Source organism: Pundamilia nyererei, unplaced genomic scaffold, assembly GCF_000239375.1.
Source record: "Pundamilia nyererei isolate P.nyererei 1_Seehausen unplaced genomic scaffold, PunNye1.0 scaffold00024, whole genome shotgun sequence".
NCBI lineage: Eukaryota > Metazoa > Chordata > Actinopteri > Cichliformes > Cichlidae > Pundamilia > Pundamilia nyererei.
In genome coordinates, this window is record NW_005187425.1 from 4,506,969 (window position 1) to 4,525,053 (window position 18,085).

The 18,085-nt window shown below is 39.6% G+C and overlaps 2 protein-coding genes across 6 annotated transcripts in view; one reads left to right on the forward strand and one right to left on the reverse strand.

Annotated features, from left to right (window-relative positions):
• slka (STE20-like kinase a) overlaps positions 1-10,265 on the forward strand; it is a 21,495-nt gene extending 11,230 nt beyond the window's left edge. Inside the window, exons 11-19 of the mRNA XM_013909396.1 lie at positions 319-442; positions 758-937; positions 4,066-4,137; positions 5,132-5,261; positions 5,900-6,024; positions 6,114-6,308; positions 6,842-6,967; positions 8,186-8,299; positions 8,452-10,265. Coding sequence (XP_013764850.1) covers positions 319-442; positions 758-937; positions 4,066-4,137; positions 5,132-5,261; positions 5,900-6,024; positions 6,114-6,308; positions 6,842-6,967; positions 8,186-8,299; positions 8,452-8,598 — 1,213 coding nt within the window. The 3' untranslated portion in view covers positions 8,599-10,265. The remainder of the gene's footprint in view (positions 1-318; positions 443-757; positions 938-4,065; positions 4,138-5,131; positions 5,262-5,899; positions 6,025-6,113; positions 6,309-6,841; positions 6,968-8,185; positions 8,300-8,451) is intronic.
• Positions 10,266-10,306: 41 nt separating this feature from the next.
• The window catches only part of col17a1b (collagen, type XVII, alpha 1b), a 23,829-nt gene continuing 16,050 nt past the window's right edge, over positions 10,307-18,085 (reverse strand). For all 5 annotated transcript variants that reach the window (XM_005727469.2, XM_013909416.1, XM_005727470.2 and 2 more), the window contains 20 exons: positions 17,790-17,870; positions 17,485-17,535; positions 17,338-17,400; positions 17,175-17,234; positions 17,069-17,095; positions 16,875-16,934; positions 16,615-16,692; positions 16,470-16,508; positions 16,198-16,314; positions 16,010-16,129; positions 15,803-15,913; positions 15,511-15,645; positions 15,309-15,428; positions 14,972-15,151; positions 13,868-14,008; positions 13,550-13,777; positions 12,788-12,952; positions 12,603-12,683; positions 12,434-12,517; positions 10,307-11,261 (listed from right to left, as the gene is read on the reverse strand). In XM_005727469.2, coding sequence (XP_005727526.1) covers positions 11,206-11,261; positions 12,434-12,517; positions 12,603-12,683; positions 12,788-12,952; positions 13,550-13,777; positions 13,868-14,008; positions 14,972-15,151; positions 15,309-15,428; positions 15,511-15,645; positions 15,803-15,913; positions 16,010-16,129; positions 16,198-16,314; positions 16,470-16,508; positions 16,615-16,692; positions 16,875-16,934; positions 17,069-17,095; positions 17,175-17,234; positions 17,338-17,400; positions 17,485-17,535; positions 17,790-17,870 — 1,997 coding nt within the window. In that variant the 3' untranslated portion in view covers positions 10,307-11,205. The remainder of the gene's footprint in view (positions 11,262-12,433; positions 12,518-12,602; positions 12,684-12,787; positions 12,953-13,549; positions 13,778-13,867; positions 14,009-14,971; positions 15,152-15,308; positions 15,429-15,510; positions 15,646-15,802; positions 15,914-16,009; positions 16,130-16,197; positions 16,315-16,469; positions 16,509-16,614; positions 16,693-16,874; positions 16,935-17,068; positions 17,096-17,174; positions 17,235-17,337; positions 17,401-17,484; positions 17,536-17,789; positions 17,871-18,085) is intronic.

Below are 18,085 nucleotides of genomic sequence, written 5' to 3' on the forward strand. Positions count from 1 at the left end.
TTTCTCATGTTGCCTTGTAAAGACATGAGGCATGTTGCTGTTACTGTGTGTACAAGTGCTGTCTGACTACTGCACGACCCTCCTGTTAGTAATATATGACACAAATGTGAATCAAACATTTTAAAAAGATTCATCAAAGCACGAAAAGCCATAGAGTATAAATGAGTCACTAAAGTTGAAATAAACATTTAGATATATATATATTTTAAAAGTCACTGATGTGCAACCATAAAATTCCATCCATGTTTTTGTGAAAAAAGTATTAGATTTTTTTTAATAAGTAAATATCATGCCCTTATATTGATATGTTCACTGCAGGCGGCAGGAGTTGAGAGAGCTTCGCCTCCTCCAGAAAGAGGAGCAAAGGGCCCAGCAGGAGCTGAGCGACAAGCTGCAGCAGCAGCGAGAGCAGATCTACAGGCGTTTTGAACAGGAAACTACTGTGAGTCACTCTGGTTGTACTGCACTAGAGTGATGGGCTTTTTTTCTTTCTTCTTTTTTTGGCATTTGGCTAGCTCCTTGAAATACAAGCACCTTAATGTCAAATCTGGGCTAAATTTAATGCAAGTGTTTACATCAAATGTGCTGCCAGATTTTCCTTAACTGCTTAATTTTCACAATATTGGAAACTTTAATTTGCATTAAAAGCAAAATGGAAAAAACGTACAAAAAAAACAAAGAGATTATGTAAAATCTAATATAAATAAATATTGTTTTGGAATAGTCAGGGTGACCCTAGTGCGTATCAATTCTGCAGGCTAAAAAGCGTCAATACGACCAAGAAGTGGAGAATCTTGAGAAGAAGCAGAAACAGACCATTGAGCGACTGGAACAGGATCACACCAGCCGGCTCCGAGACGAAGCCAAACGGATCAAAGCAGATCAAGACAAGGAGCTCTCAAAGTTCCAAAACATGCTGAAGAACCGCAAGAAAGAGGTATGACCCTGCATGTGTGTTTCTCGGTGGAAGTGGGCTGAGTAGTACTTAAATTTGGGAGCTTGTGATCCAGAGCAGCTGCATGTGATGTGTACTGCACAAGCCATTTAATGGTGCATGTGTTTACAACTTAGCCGGTGGCTAACCTGGCTGTCTCATACTAATCCTATGGGAGTGGTGCGCCCTGCTGTATGTGTGCAAATGTTACCCAGACAGGCTGTGCTATCCTTCTCCTAGATGCTGCTCATTCATGTTGTTGTATCCATTATTCATCTGCCCAGAGGCTTCTGGTTGCAGCTTAAGAAATACTTTGCTCCTGGGGTGTGTTTGTTATTTTTAGAAAACTGTTTACAAAAAGTCAGGATAGTATCTTGACACGTTGATGTCTTAAGCTTTTGCTTGATGGTGCAGATGTTCTCATGCTTGGTCTTTATAAGTCTTTCCTGGCTCTTTCTGTGCTCTTTAGTAGCCTTTAAATGCTTCTCTGGGTGTGCCTTTTTATGTTCTTAAGGGCAGTAGTGCTTATTGCCATCTGTTGTGTACGATGATGCCTTGGTGGTTGCCATGCTCCTCCCAGTTTGATGCTTAGGCTACTTACTTGTTATTGCCATTGTACTTAATGCTGTTTTATAGGTTGGCTTGCATTTGCTTTCTTGGTGTTTAGATGTAAAAATCCAAGAATTAGGCTATGGATAAGATGTGTTTTTTGCATTTTGTCATGTTGTAATCTTTATTGAAATGTACTGTTACTGTGTATTTAACTAACCATGTTTCTTGTATGAGTGTGTGAGGTTGCTTTGGTCATGGGATGGCCAGATTTGAAAGGTTTTTCCAAGTGGTGTTGGGCTTATTTGGGTCAAATAATAAATGCCTTTGGTCTGACTAACTGACATGGAATTGTCTTCAATAGTGCTGCAGTATTCTTTTGGAAATCTTAAGGTCAAGATGGATAAATAATCAACAGAGTCATTATTAACAAAATTATAAGTCCTCTATAAATTGCAAATTGGAAGAAAACCATGTTGAACCTGCTTTATTACACTGTTAAATCAAATTTGTAATTACAAAACAATTCCAACTCAGTTATTCTATTTTTATCTTTTTCTTTTTTTCCCCCCACGAATCATCATGTTCATGGCTGCGAGACTTAATCGAATGCAAAGTAATGTAGGGCGAGCTGTTTTTGAGGCTAACATCTTCTGCCGTGCACAAGTCAAATTCTTTCTTTTAACATGACTCTAACTCATGGGGGTCAAGTCGACAGTTCAAAGAAACGTTAAATGCAGGAGGTGGAAATTAAGCATGTTGACTTCAAATCAGTTGGTGGCTGGATCCAGTATCTCTCCTCTCAGACTGGGCAGTGCATGACTCTTACTGTTGTTGGCCAGCTTTGTTAGATTTTCTAACTATAGAGATCAAACCGATTCTGCACATACACACTTTAGGCCATACAGGAAGTTGGACATTCACCCAAACACAAGAAAAAAGAGCTCATGAAACGCTTAAAGGAGGACCTCACACTCCTCAACACTGCAGAGGTAAAGCATCACCTTCTGTGTCTGGAGTATTATCTGTGTATGTAATTGCTCCCTATCTGCTATCTATCTACTACCTACTGAGCTGTATTGACTTTTGAATATATTCTCCTTCTTTATAAAAAAAATTTTCTAAGATTTTAATACTACCATGTACACGCTACAGTTAAATGGTTAGCTCTCACTGAATTTTGGCAAAACCAAATTTGTGCTTCAGGTAGAAGCTTTAAAAAAATAGCAATTTCCTTTATGTTACACATATGTGTGAAGATTTGTTCAGGAGAAATAAATTATAACATACAGTCACCAGTGAAGTTACATACAAGGTTTCTGACACATTTTTTGCTTTCATGATTTCTATCCTATGATAAAGATTTAATTTTCCTACTTTGTCACACATAGCAGTGGAAGTGTTTTATTGGACTATATTAAAAAGATTTTTACAATATTCAGCCTTTTATTAAATAAAGGTAGGAGGAACAAAAAATGAAATTGCCTCAAAGGAAGCAACATCCACCTTTTACTGTTTTCCTCAGTAATGAAAAATATAATTGAACTTTGAGATTTCCAGCTGTCACCAAAAAATGAATATTAGAATCTTTATGGAAGTAAAATTTGTGGTGCGGCCACTGAACACATGTCAGTGTTAAAAATCTAATCGGGTTCTGAATATTTTTTATTTTTCCTCAGAAAATGAATCGACAAAACAAAAGAAACACAAATTTAATGTTTTAGATTTGCTTCAAATCTGAATGCTTGTTTATCTCCATCTTCACTGATATGGAAAAATCATTTATTTTAACTGATGACTGCTCAAAACAAAAAATAATCATTATTAGATGCACTGTAAGGTTTTCTCCTTTCAAAAGTGTCCAAAATGTAATAACCATAACATGTAGTCTGCTACTCAATACTGCACATCCCACACCCATCCATCAAGAACAAAACATCCCACAATGCAATTCTTCATCTTTGTTCCTGACACTACATATGTGGAATTTAATTATGTAATGCTACACTTGTCAGTGGTGATCATACAGTCTGTGGTGGTGATGATGATTCAGAAGTGTCAGATCTCAATTTACCAGCTACCTCAGGCACCATTCAGGCTCTCTTAACAAAGGAGCGACTGCAGACATAGCTTTTGTCTCCACAGTAAAGATCGTTACTGAAAGACCTTTTCAAAACTTGGTTTTCCGCCCCCAAGCCGAAAAAAAAAAAAAAAAGGCCTCCTTTCCTTGAAAAGGAAAACCTAAATTAATTTGGTTTAAAAAATACGGAAAGCAAGAACAATGAAAAGAAAAAAAACGCCTTTTTTTACCAGCTGGATTTAACAAAAATGCTAAAATTCTGAGCCGCTTTGAAGCATGGCAAGACAAAGAGTTTTGACAACTAATTGATTGACTTCCTAACATTCATCCAGACCTCGCCACGAGCCTTAAACTCACCAACAATCCCAAAGTGGAAAACCCATTTTTAATGTAGGAAGGATCTGTGTGAGTGCTGAGTGAGTGTTGACGTGAGAGATCCTCAGGCTGCTGTGTGCTGTCTGTCCCTGATCAGGGCAAGTGCGCTGTGTGCTCTCCTCCACAGGCAGTGGCCCAGGTTATGATACAGTCTTTTCAGTTGTCCTCATGCGCACTCTTCAACGCTCAGATGCAGGATGTAAGTGCCCCCCCATCCCGCCCCGTATCTCTCCATCTCTGGCCCATACTTAGATGTGTGTGAAGTTACATGACAGGATAGTTTGATGGTTCAACACATGTAAGCATGGGCAACGTTGGGATTTTTTTTTTTTCCTTTTTGAGTGTTGTCATCACTGTGTTTGTGCAGTGGTTCTTTCTTCCTCTCTTGCTCAGTATTTTTCCTCCACCAGTTCACAAATGTTATACATCAAGTCTGTGTATTTTATATGGTATTTATCTTGTATTACACCGTTTGCTTAAGACTAGATTAAATCTGGGTTGCACCGCTGTGTGGCAGCTCTTGATGAATTCTGTCTGGATCCATGTTTGTCTTTGTCAGCCAATATAGACAGCCTGCCTTTCAGGGCAGATGAGTCACTCATTGTGTATAAGTGGATTATGAGATCAAACTTGAACCATCTTAATTTGGATTCAACTGTATAATAACAGCGTTACCTTAGTTTTCTTATAATCAAGTGAGTTATATGATCAGTTTTACCTAATAATAGTTTTATAATCGCAATACAACTTACAGTTAACACTAGCTAGATAAAGTTAAATAAAATAAATAAAAAATTTGGCTTCTTATGCAATTAGTCATGCATAATGTAGGCTGGTCTCTGGACGATGTGAATGTCACTGTAGATGTTGTCTTACATAAAACTTTGCCACAGTATCTCTACTAAACTGTTAACTTTTCTCTCTTTCTTCACTTCCATTGTGGATCGTTGCCATCCATGAACTCTGAGTGTCTCTTTTGCTGAGTCCAGTTGATGATGTGACATCTTAGTGCTCTGTGTTGTACTGAATTTTGAAGTGAATGGCTAGATTACATTATTTTGCTTCAGGCAGATTCGATCATTAAGATGCAGTCTAACTGTGACACTGCTGTGCTTCCCCTCTCTACTTTTTGCTGTCTCTGAGTGATCTCCATGTCTTCCCCAGGCAGTTTCTCACTGCTCTTCTCTCCTCAGGAGCAAGAGTTCCTACAGAAGCAGCAGCAAGACTTGGATGGAGCTCTAAAGAAAATCATCCAGCAGCATAAAGTGGAGATTGCCACGATTGAGAGAGACTGCCTTAACCACAAACAGCAGTTTATGAGAGGTAGAAGACTCGACTCTGTTACTGCTCTGTTTTGGAGTTAATCTTTTTTAAGGGTAATTGTGTAATGTATGCCATAGGAATTAGATTATTGAGCTACACAAATGATCACAGGGTATTTTAGGTTTACAGGGTCCTCGTGTTTACCAGTTGACTTGTAATTGTGTTGTAAATCTGGTGATCACTGATTCGAATTACGCTGCAGTGTTATATTCACACGAACACTGAGAACATAGTCAGAGATACCACATTTTGTGCCACTCTGTCTTAAGACTGCTGCTGTTTTAAACATGACAAAAAGGCAAACAACTTACCTCACGTATCCTGTGCAAGATTCAAGTGTCTCAAACCTCATTTTCATGCCAGACACAGACATGAAAGAAACCACAGCCTGAGATGTACTTTTATTTTTGAGTCAGCGTGTAGAGGAAGTTGATGTCAGCGATGCCTCCTTTGCTTGCCAAGTGTGTAAATTCGGACTGTGACATCCAGACGACTGAGACACTGTGTTTAAGGGGATGTGCTGCTGCCTATCCAATTTTGCCTTTTTGTTTGGTTTTCAGACCCCTGTTGGTAACCAGCAAACATGCATGCACATGTTTTTTTTTTTAGCCTTGTTTGTGCTCACATGTGTTTTGTAGCTCGAGAGGCAGCCATGTGGGAGCTGGAGGAGCGCCATCTGCAGGAAAAGCACCAACTGCTGAAGCAGCAGCTGAAAGACCAGTACTTCATGCAGAGACACCAGCTGTTAAAAAGGCATGAAAAGGTACAAGCACAGAGTGGAACTGTAAATGTAACTGTAAAATTTAAATAACCCCACTAAAACAAAACTGTGGGCATTCGTGTGTTTTATAGGAGATGGAGCAAATGCAGGGCTACAACCAGCGTCTGATAGAGGAGCTGAAGAACAAACAGACTCAAGAGAGGGTGCGTCTGCCCAAGATCCAACGGAGCGAGGCCAAGACCCGCATGGCTATGTTCAAGAAGAGTCTCCGCATCACCGCCACAGCATCCATCACCGCAGAGCAGGAGAGAGAGCGGATAAAACAGGTAGAGGCGCTGCGAGCTCGGGCTAGTGATGTTTGACCATTTTTAAAAGAAGTGACTGGACATCAGTTTTTGTTGGGGGGTTTTTTCCTCCTCTTTCTCTCAGCAGTAATGTTTCACACTGGCTTAGACTCACACCTGGGCGCTGACCAATACAAACACAGTACCCTTTATTATTCCAGCCTGTTTGGATCTCAGACCAGAAACTTTCCAACTCACCATTTCACAATCCATACTGACGCCATCATTCTCAAGTTGCACTTTCAGTTTAGTTTTGTGGATGAAAGCTCAGTGAACGATCTTGGAGGAAATCTTAAATTTTAGTTTGTGCAAATAGTTTATTCGCTGACATTCTGAATGTTAATACGCAACATGCTTGTGTTGTTTTGTAGTCACGGTCAGTTTATTTGAAATAGACACTATGACCAAAGGCATAGAGAAAAAAAATGCATCATTTTTAGCAGTTCCTATGCCTTGTGTGAAAACCGCAAATCATGCTCACATCTGTCTGTTGTGTTTTTGTCTCCATGGTCCAGTTTGCTTTGCAGGAAGAAAAGAGACAAAAGGGCGAGAGAATGCACCAACACCAGAAACATGAGAACCAGATGAGAGATTTGCAGCTACAGTGTGACTCAAACATCAGGGAGCTGCAGCAGCTGCAGGTGGGGCTCAACGCGCTCACATTCACACTCTATCTTTTTATGTTTATCGTATATGTTTTAAACTACATTTCTATGGAGCTCCAGAGTATTGAGCAAAACACACATAACCACGTCATCCATCCATCCATCTTCTTAACAACTCATCTACCTTTAGGTCACAGGAAGCTTATTCCAGCTGTGATAGGGTGAAAGACTTCCTGTCAAGAATATATACAGTTAAAAAAATAATCATTTGTGACATTCAAATTCAACAGGATTCAGTAGTTTTTCTACATATTTCTTTTAATGCTAATGAAAAGTAAACATTAACAAGGCTACATTTGTAGCAGAGGCTATTTAAAACATGCAATCATAATTGTACTTGGTACTATTGTTTGAAATATTCTCACTAAATGCCATTAATATTTATGGCTTCCTCGTATATCTATCCTCTGTTTTTATTGCTTCAGTTAATCCATGCTCATGTTGCAAATGTTTATGTGCAGCCTGTAGAAAGAGTTTCTAGAGGCCGGCGCTATCGATTTCTATTAGGTGTTGCCGGTCACTTCACACTCTTACTATTGATCTTATTCTGATCACAGAGCTGAATTAAATGCTTTCTGGCAACAGTTAAATAATTAATATACTAATTATGACAAAAATGTCATTCTGGAAAAAAAAAAGTTGAATCTAATTCATTTTTATCCAAAAGGTTAAAGGTCAGTTTCACTTTGAAACTGCAAATGCACTGCAAAAACACTTAATTCAGCACCATAACTCTAGAGCAGGTAGATACTAATCTTTCTGCTATAGCAGATTGATTCTAATCTACTAAATACTTTCAGTCTTAACTACATTTGTTATGAGTCTGAACTCGAATGGAATCTGCAGCCTGTTTGCTATGAAGTAAAACTGCAGTGCAGTAATTCTAGTTTAACATGATTATTAATTTATAAGGTTTTTTTTATCATTTATTTAATACTGCATATTTAATGTGCATTTTAAGTTTTTAATCTTTAATCCTTTAAGTTTTTTCTCTGCTGACTGAAAGTGACTGCAACAGATTCATAAATGAACAGTGACTTATGAAGATTATCAGAAAATAAGTAGAGGACAAATTAAAGATGTCAGACAGCATCTATTTTTAAAGGAATAAAAAGCAAGATATGTCGCAGTGTAGGGACGTATACAGGATTCATTAATCATGACAGCACCGTGTTAACACACATTTTCTTTCAGAATGAGAAATGCCACCTTCTGATTGAACATGAGACCCAAAAGCTGAAGGAGCTGGATGAGGAACACAGCCAAGAGATCAAGGAGTGGAGAGAGAAGCTAAGACCAAGGAAGAAGGTATGCTCGTTATCCATGTTTGTGACTTTATTTCTTCCATTTTCTTTCTAGTGACGCCAAGTGCAGGATCCACCTGTGCAGGCTGTCTCAACAGAATTTTTCATATTATCTTCAAACTGGTTGACTCTATTTGTATGTGCTGCCCCCTGCAGGCGTTAGAGGAGGAGTTCACACGGAAGCTCCAGGAGCAGGAGGTCTTCTTCAAGATGAGTGGTGAATCTGAATGCCTTAATCCAACCACTCAGAGTCGAGTATCCAAATTTTATCCCATCCCAAACCTGAATAACTCTGGCTTGTAGCCTAATGTTCGTCCGTGCTGCAAAGCAGACTGCTGTCAAACTCTGCTCTCAAACTCGACTCCTCCAGAGTTTAAAAAGGAGTGGAGTTTGAAGGACGAGCCGAGGCGTCATTTCTCTGACCGCTAACTGAAAAACGTGAACACGTTTCACTACTTAAGTTCCACCATTCGCAAGCATGACGTGCCTACACACCGTTCCATTACTTAATTGGGTTTCCTCAGCTTGCTGGGAAGACTCTAAATGAATGATATGCACTTGTTTTGAGCATGTTCAGATTTTTAAAAGTCTGCGGTTGGTAGCTGAGATCAGTCATGCTTTTCAGATTATTATCGTTAAGCTCAGCTCTGCTACAATATGAATAATCTCCAGTGCCTCGTGTTCTTTTTTTCTCTGCGTTTAGGCCCTTCCCTGCATTTTCTGCAGCTTGCAGTAAATAAATTCCCACCTGAATGTTTTGCACTTAAAAAAACTGGTTATCAATTCTGCTCATAATCACAAGATGTCATGAGATCAGTGTAATCGATTCACACAAGCTGGTTATCAAAGACTGCTCTGAGATTTAGTTTGGCTGCATGTAGTAGTAGACCTTGCTGAAGGGCGACGGAGTCAAAAGACAACCATGTATAGATGTAAGACTTTGTTATGTCTGTGTAGTCTTCTGTGCACAGTGTCTGATGTCTAACGGGAGTTAAAATGTTGGGATCGGGAGGCTGTGAGTTCAGATGAAAAATAATGTACTGTGTTGTAGGTGTGTACCTAGATATGAGGTTTAAATAAATACTGTGCTTGCCAGAAGCATTTCACCATCTTAAGAGATGAATGAACAAAAAATATATCTGTTGATTTAGCACATAATTTGATTTCAGTGCCGGTCAGCAAAACACAGAGGTGGCCTGTTGGGTTGGGGGTTTTTTTGGGTTGTTTTTTGGTTTTTTTTGACGTTAACTAAATCAGTTCTCCCTTTGACTTTGAGCAGCAATCTCACAAACTAATGACGTCTTGTAAAGAATAATTACCGAAGGAATGTAAAGCTTTTGATTTGCACTGTATTGCCACATGAGCTAAAGAAAAAAAAATATGCAGTAGAAAATTTTGCCTCACCAAAGCCTAATCAAACTCCAAGCTGAATTGTTTCAACATATTGTTTTCCTTTTATTAAAATTACTTTTAGCTTCTTCTTTTTTTTTTCTTTTCCTTTTTTTCAAATATGCCCTTAGTATTTTACAGCCATGCCTAATCGAAGCCTGTATTCCTGGTATGCTGTAATCGCTCTTCATGGTGAACTTTTGCACTTGTTGAGAGCAGTCCTTTAACTGTACGAGTTTCAGTGTGTGAGGAGATGCCCTCTGCTGCGTTTTACGATAAAGTATTGATGGTTCACAACAAGAAATTACTGTAGTTTCATTTGCCACCGTATAGCATCGATGCATGTTATAATTTCTGTATGCTTATATATAAACATTGATTTGATTTTTGTCATAAATGCTGGATTTTTATTGGAGTTTCTGGAGGCTGTCATGTGAATTACACCATTCGACCAATAGATTTCAAATATTTTTTTATTTTGTTATGTTACAGCATTTTAATGTTTCATTCTATCACAATGAATATTCTTTAGTATATGCATTTTTTATGTCAGATGAAATGTATTTAATGTGTCTTTATATATGGACATTTTTTTTCTTGTAAATAAAATATTGACTGTTTATTCGGCAACTTGAGTTAATTTTATTTTTAGACAAATTTAGTAGTACAAATATCAAAACTCACAAGTCCAAAAATAGGTTTATTTTTCTATTGTTTTTCCTTCTTTTTTTATATTGACAAAATGTCAATAGGTATAAATCATGTAAAAACATAATCTGGGAACATTTTATAACTTAATCTCTGCAACACTTAAAGGTATAAAGAAAAATATATCAAATTCAGTGCCCTTTCACACAAAAAATATACAATCCAATCCACTTCTTAGTGATCATCCAAGTCACTCTTTCAACCACGCCAACAATGTGTCTCTAACCCACAATTATCAGTTGTGCCTGCAGCAACATTAACTGTAACCCTCCCTCTGTCTGAGACTGTCAGGTTTACATAGTAATATATGTATGCATTTAAAGAGTAAGCTGTTGTAATTTGTATGCAACGAATGCTTATGGATACACTTATATAGCCCTCAATACAATATATTCCTCAAATGACAACAATTTAAAAAAAAAAAAAAAAAAGGTACACCAGGCACTCAGTGTGGAAAAAGATGCAAAAAATATCAGCGACTGCTACTTGTTGCTTAAAAATATATTCTTGTAAACAAAGCTGCCCCAGGAAAAAGTCTGATTGCAAGCTTCTAATTAAACAGAGTAAACATTATACACCCACATGATTAAAACAAAATGAAGTATATGCCTGAAAAACCCTTAATGTATACTGAAGCTGTTTTAAAGACACTGATGCATTTTTCTGGCTGCTTTTATTTTCTCAAACTGACTTTTCTACAGTTGGAAACAGTGAAAAGCATTTTAGCTACTTAAATTGGTACAGTTAAAGACCTAAAAAAAACTGAGTGAAAATGAAATGAAATCTGTTAGGATCCAGTAGTATGTTAGCCCTTTAACCGCTGCCAGCCTGACGGCGATGCTTCTGACGACGACCAACAAGTTTATTGCCTGCAGGGGATGAAAAAGAGTGTGTAGGAATGTACTGGTTCATATGTACGGTACTGTGCAAAACCGGCACCCCTCATTTCTTTATATTTTGCTAGGAAAATTGAAAATATGTGCAAACATGGAAATATAGTAAAAAAAAAAAAAGCATTTGGAAAATTCTAACATGTTTGGAAGTCAATATTTAGTACGACAACCTTTACTCTTTAACACAGCCTAAACACTAGGGAAAGCTTTCTTGTTTTTTCTTTTAGTCTTCAGGAATAGTTCTCCAGGGTTCCCGAAGGACATTCAAAGACCTTTGGACGCTGGCTTCCTTTTGTTCCTGTCTGTCAGGATGATCCCACTACGCTCAAATAATGTTGAGGTCTAGACTCAGAGGAGATAGAATAAAACTGAACACAATGAATCATGGATCTATTTCTATTCAGGTTTTACTGCAGTGACTGTGTGTTTAGGATCATTGTCATGATGAAAACTGTCCAGATGGTATTCCATAGCCTCAAAACCATTGTGTTTTCTAGATAGCTTATAGACACACTGTTGTACCTGTCACCTAAACTCCCCTGCACATATTGATAATAAGACCAGTCGCCACTGATTTTCAGTCCCGTTCTTGTGTCGTGTGGCACAAAGTTTCCCTTCAGATTCACTTTCAGATACTGTTCATCTTCTGTACATAGTTTTTAGACCTGCCACTTATCCAGTTTCCTCAAATTTTGTAAAGGTCACACTGCACACCAGGCTGAGATAGTCTGTATTTTTGGCTAAGATCTATTTGGGAATCACCTTGTTGGTTTAAAAACTAACTGCTGATAACTAAGAGCCTAAAAATATAAGTTGTCTGCTATGTGTAAACATGACAGTTGATAATTTTTTATGCCTGACTGATTCATAGGTCAGTGTTAAGTGGCTTGTCACATAAAATAAATATTCCTCTAAAAATGGTCAGGAACAATGAGTGAACTGAAAAGAAGTGAAAAAGCAGCCAATGCTGAAAGAAAACCTTTGAAAAACCTACAGAAATCCTAGAGAACTGTTCCTCAACAAAAAATACAAGAAAGTCTGGCTCCTTAGAAGCAAAATGTCAAGAAATGAGCGTTGATTCAAGACTTTTGCACAGTATTGCATGTAATTGGTTGTTTTTCCTGTAGTTTGACATCATAATAGCTTACCTGCTTCCCTCTTCTGCACTCTGTGTGGAATTTGGACAGTATATGTCCCTGGTATTCCAGGTAAACCTGGAGGTCCAGGATCACCTGTAACCATACAAAACACTCTTGTTGTTTCTGCACTAAAATGTTACTCTACCTGTACGCACTGAATAAAATCTGTTTTGTGTACCTTTGTCTCCTTTGGGTCCTGGGTACCCTCTTTCCCCTTTTGGCCCAGGGCTTCCTGAAGGGCCGGGAATGGTGCCATAGACTGTGAAAGGACAGAAAACATTGTTAGAGGTAAAACTGCACTGTCTAGCAACACTTCAGAAGTTGAGACAGTTCAAGTGGGTGGAAAATCATAAATATATTTACCTCTGAAGAAGTCCATGAGATCAGCTGTGATATTGCCGTAAGCTGCAAAAACACGACTGTGACCAGGTGGTCCAGGAGGGCCAGGCGGGCCTGGCGGGCCTTGAATAGCTCGAACATTTGTGGTCAAAGAAGCCCCACCTGAATACCCTTGCAGCAGGCCATGACCTGCAGAAAAGTTATTTGAAAAAAAGAAGGCACTGTAGTCATATAAGTTAATTTGCATGTCTTTCATCGGCCTAAGTGAGAAGTACTCAAATCCTCAAGGTCCCCGTACTGGGATCAGGCTCTGTGTATCTGTTATTAACATGCAACACGCTACCATTTTTCAATGGTTTGCCAAGCATAGAGCATTCACAGAAGAGGCTGCTCATAATGGATGCAGCACTGTTGTGCTTAATTTGGAGACAGAGACTTAATTCAAATTCTTCTAACTGAATCTGAATTCAGAGTTGTGATAATACCCTTCCTGATGCAACCCTGTGAGGGTTTTTTGTCTCCTCTCTGACTTGAACCAGGAATCTTACACTTGTTAGATGAATGCATTAACCAATCCACTATTGCTAATATCATAATATAATTGTTATGGTGCCATTTTTTTTGCCAAAAAATGCAAAAAACCATACTGGCTAAAAAACAGGCCTTAAGAAACATTGAACGTCAGGTCTAGCATGTAGAATTCCCAGCAATATAGGAACTGTAATTCTAACAGCACATCTGCCACAAAGGTACAAAAACTGGTAGAGTAACTGGTAATCTACTTACTCTTGATGTAGTCTGTAACTTTTATGGCGACATTAGAGTAGTCCAGTGTCTCAGCAAGCTTGCTGACATCAATCTGTCTGATCTGTGGGTTGTTGTGAGAGTCACCCTGAGCGTAGGTCTGGCTCTGTGCGTAGGTCTGGAGGTAGCCTGGCTCTCCACGCTCTCCTTTCAGACCCCTTGGACCGGGAGGCCCTGGAGGTCCCGTGATGGTACGGCGAACACTGTCACCTGGAGAGAGAAAATGTGATATCTGCTCTCATCTGTGCTGCTGGGAATGTTTTTTCATATTTGTATCTGTGTGGGATGTCCAAAGCTTACTGGTTAGATACTGCTGAATTTCAGTGCGGATGCTCTCCCTGGGGAAGTTCCCACTGTAAGAAACTGATCCAGCGTAAGTGCCTGGTGGACCCTGTGGACCTGGAGGACCAGGAGGGCCAGGAAGACCTCTAAACCCAGAACCTGGCAGAGAACAGAGACCAAGATGAACAAAGCTGGCACAAACTGATTTTGGATTAAATAAGAAGATCCATCCATCCATCCATTCACTTCCGCTTATCCTTTCCAGGGTCGCATGGGGCGCTGGAGCCTATCCAGCTGTCACAGGGCGAGAGGCGGGGTACACCCTGGACAGGTCGCCAGTCTGTCGCAGGGCTAACACACAGAGACACAGACAACCATTCGCACTCACATTCACTCACAGATTGACCAATTAACCTATCCCCACTAACTGCATGTTTAAATAAGAAGATGAATAGAAAAAAGCAAAAACCGTCCAAATTAAATTTTACAAATTAAAAATTAATCTTGTATTAAACTCAAGATTAAAAGATATGATTGATATGTATTTCATAATAAGCCAGAACTTCATGTCCCATCCCACAAAAGACCGCTTCTTCTTCTTCTTCATTTGCATCTCTAAACCTGTCCTAATTTTTCAGTAATATATAATATGAATGTATTATAGAATTTGGATGTTCTAAATAATATGGTCAGCATACATAAAATAAACTGTGGTGAGCCAAATACTTATAAAGAACCTTGAACCTTGAACTTGGTTTTAAATTATTTCTTTCTACTACTGTGCCAAGATGACATTACTCTGGCTTTATCTTGGCCTCAGATAAAGCGGTGGAGCACTGAATTCTGTTTGCGGAAGCCTGGTGAGGGGCAACCAATCGGGCGAAAATGGTCTTAAAGAGACAGGAGCTAAAACTTCTAATTTTTGTTCACAAATAACATTTCTTTGAGTACTAATGGAAATTTAATTCGTAGATGGATAACATTTCTGATACTTTTAAAATTATTTCCACTGGTGTAAAATTATTTCGTCGACCCTTAAACAGTTAGTATCCAAGTGATTTTTCATGGTTAGACGTCGCTTCGTAAACACAAGACTATTGTCACTCTCTCTGTTAGACATACCCTGCAAGTAACGCTGGATTTCTTCCAAGCTGTAGCCACGACCTCCTGCCCCATACACAGTAGCAGTGGAGACTCCTGGCGGGCCCTGAGGGCCAGTAGGGCCGGGTAGCCCTGGAACACCCGGAGGACCAGGAGGGCCTTGTTGCACAGCAGATGCGATCCATGAACGGAAATCTGAATCTAAAAAAAGTTGAAGATATGAGGAAGAAGATGAGTGAGTAACTTTATAGAAACTTTGAATCCAGATCATTCTGTATGCAGGTTATTTTGGTTATCCAGATAAAACATGTTGGTGTCTGTTAATAAAAAGAGACAGACACTAATTAAATGCTCTTACTCTTTATTAGTGCAGAATAGTCAATAGTAGCGGTAGTGAAGCCAGACCCTGCTGGACCAGGAGGCCCTGCAACCCCAGGAGGACCACGTGGCCCAGGTGGACCTCTTGCAATCCCTCTCTCTATAAATAACATAAAACCCATTAGTTTAAGCCCAGTTGCTGTATCCATGTTTAGTGTTTTTAGGTAAGAATCTTTGCTAACCGTTCATGAAATTGAAGACATATGTAGCTATCTCCTCTACTCTATAACTGCCTGAAAGTCCTACTGATGTCCCTGGTGGTCCTGGTGGCCCTTGTGGCCCTGGTGGTCCTGTCAAATATCTCCTCACGTCATCTCCTGGACAGATCAGAGCAAAGACACAGTTTAGCTTGGTGCATCCAAGCTTAAAAAACAAAAAATGATGCATGATAGATGATGATGATGAAGAGACTGTAGAGGTGCTGCACTGAATGCAAGCTGGGTATGATACAGCTAAAATATATATTGTACTCACTCTGAAGCATAGCTATGAGACCGCTGACTGTCAGGGATCCAGAGGCAGGTCCAGGAGGACCAGGTGGTCCTGGAGGACCCTGAACACCCAAGCTGAACCCTGAGTCTGAACCTGAAATTACACAAAACATTTAGAGGTGGTTCTAGTTTACTGACTGTGTCTCTGAAATAAGTATTCATCTCTCTCACATAATTAAAAAATGCTTACGTCGTAGGTATGCAATGACACGAAGAGAGATGTCATCTATAGAGCCTGAGTAGGTTCCAGGGGGTCCTGGTGGTCCAGGTGGACCTGGAGGTCCAGGAATGGCAGATTGCCTGGCTCTACCTGAAATGGAACAAGTCAATACCATGTTCTGCCCTCTGAAAGTGATCTCCCTTTAGAAAGACTCTTACTTAAATAGTCACTGATGTACTGCCGCATCTCAGTAGAAGAAGCAAAGGAGCCCGGCAAGCCTGGAGGGCCAGCAGGACCTGGAGGACCAGGAGGACCTGACATGACTGAGATTGAGCCTGGGGAAGAAAAAAAACCTGACAGTTAAAATCCTGTGGAGTACAAGTGGACTTTGAAGCCACTGTGAACTATTTCTGTTTTTAAGAAGAAGACACTTGTGACTTTGTCTATAATTGTAAACAGAAATGAGGACACGGTTCATGATTTTATCTACCTCTTGAAGCGCCTGGAATCCCAGGAGCTCCAGTGTCCCCTGGAAGATAAACAACAAATGTATTGTTGTTGCGTGACAAACTCACAGTTCATACAGCTAATATAACGCATCTCATCCACTGATTTAAGAGTGCTGTTAGCTTTACCTTTGAGTCCTTGAGGCCCTGGAGGCCCTGGTGGACCCGGTGGTCCTGGGAGCCCACGTCCTCCACCATATGTTGACACTGTAAGTCAGAATTGATACATAAACATCTGAAGTAACATGATACAGCATACTGTATTTTTTAATGTGCCAGCTCTCTAATTCAGACGTTGTGTTGTGTCAGCTTGTGCAATTGCCCCCTCTGAAGTTCATGTGTAAACATGGCTTCATTTAATTGTAATGTGATTATTTAGAAGTCCTGACCTCTCTCGTTGGTTCCTGGTGTTCCCGGGGTGCCGGGCACACCAGGCTGACCGGGTTCACCTGAGACACAAATGTCAATTATTTAAGAGTTATATAAGTTATATAAGCATATAAGCAGAGAGGCTTGGTATAAATGGATGCATGATTTTAAAAAAAGCCAAAATATAGACAAAAATTAAAGATAAAAATCATACCTTGGTATCCCCTGGGCCCTTGAAGACCTAAAACAAAGATAAAAAATTGTATGTTAAAGAGCTAATAGAGAGGCAGAGATCAGACCACTTCACAAAGACTAATCACCTGTTGATCCTTTAGCCCCGGGAGGCCCAGGAGGTCCTGGTGGTCCTGGATACAAGGCTGCTGTAAGAAGAACAGCGCTGAAGTCAGTGGCATTGCTCTGTTACTACTAATTACATGTAAAACCCAAATCTAGATATAACAGAATTATGACTGTGGATCATACCACCAGCGCTGGATACAAAGCTGGAGTCCCCTTTGTCTCCTTTAGGTCCTGGTCTTCCATAACCTAGAAAGAACAAAATAAGAGTTTTTACATGAAGAATGGATCAGATTCACACGCAGTGACAACAGCGCTGAGACAGGAACTTGCCTGGCTGGCCTGGGGGCCCAGGTGGTCCTGGAGGTCCTTGTCTGGAATCTCCTAATAAAAAACATTTTCAAATGACTCAGTAGGTATTTTTCATTGTGTCAAACAAATCCCACACAACTTTTAAAGATGTTACCTGTTATTATGTCTATAATGTTATAGAACAACTGTATTGATTGACTAGTCTAGACTACAGTAAGTATTCCTGGGGCTTTGGGCTCTTTAGACTTTATCCTCTCCTCTGTGCGCCTTAGAACAATGTGAAGATGTGCTGGAAACTTCTACTAAATATAAAATGTGTTATCTACCTGGACGTCCTGGAGGCCCAGGTGGACCCGGTGGGCCGGGTGGGCCAGACTGTGCCAAACCTCCATTTTCACGAAACAGCCCTGAAGCACAAACAAAAAGAAGTTTATTAAAGAGAAGTGGCAAATACTGAATAATGGCTACTATCAAAGTAATGCTAACTCAAGTGGGGGACAGGTTAAAGTAAAAAATGTGATTCTGTAGTGGTAGTAAAACAGTTAAAAAAGTTAGCATTGGCCACCAAACTCTGATACAATACAGACAGACAGACAGACAGACAGACAGACAGACAGACAGA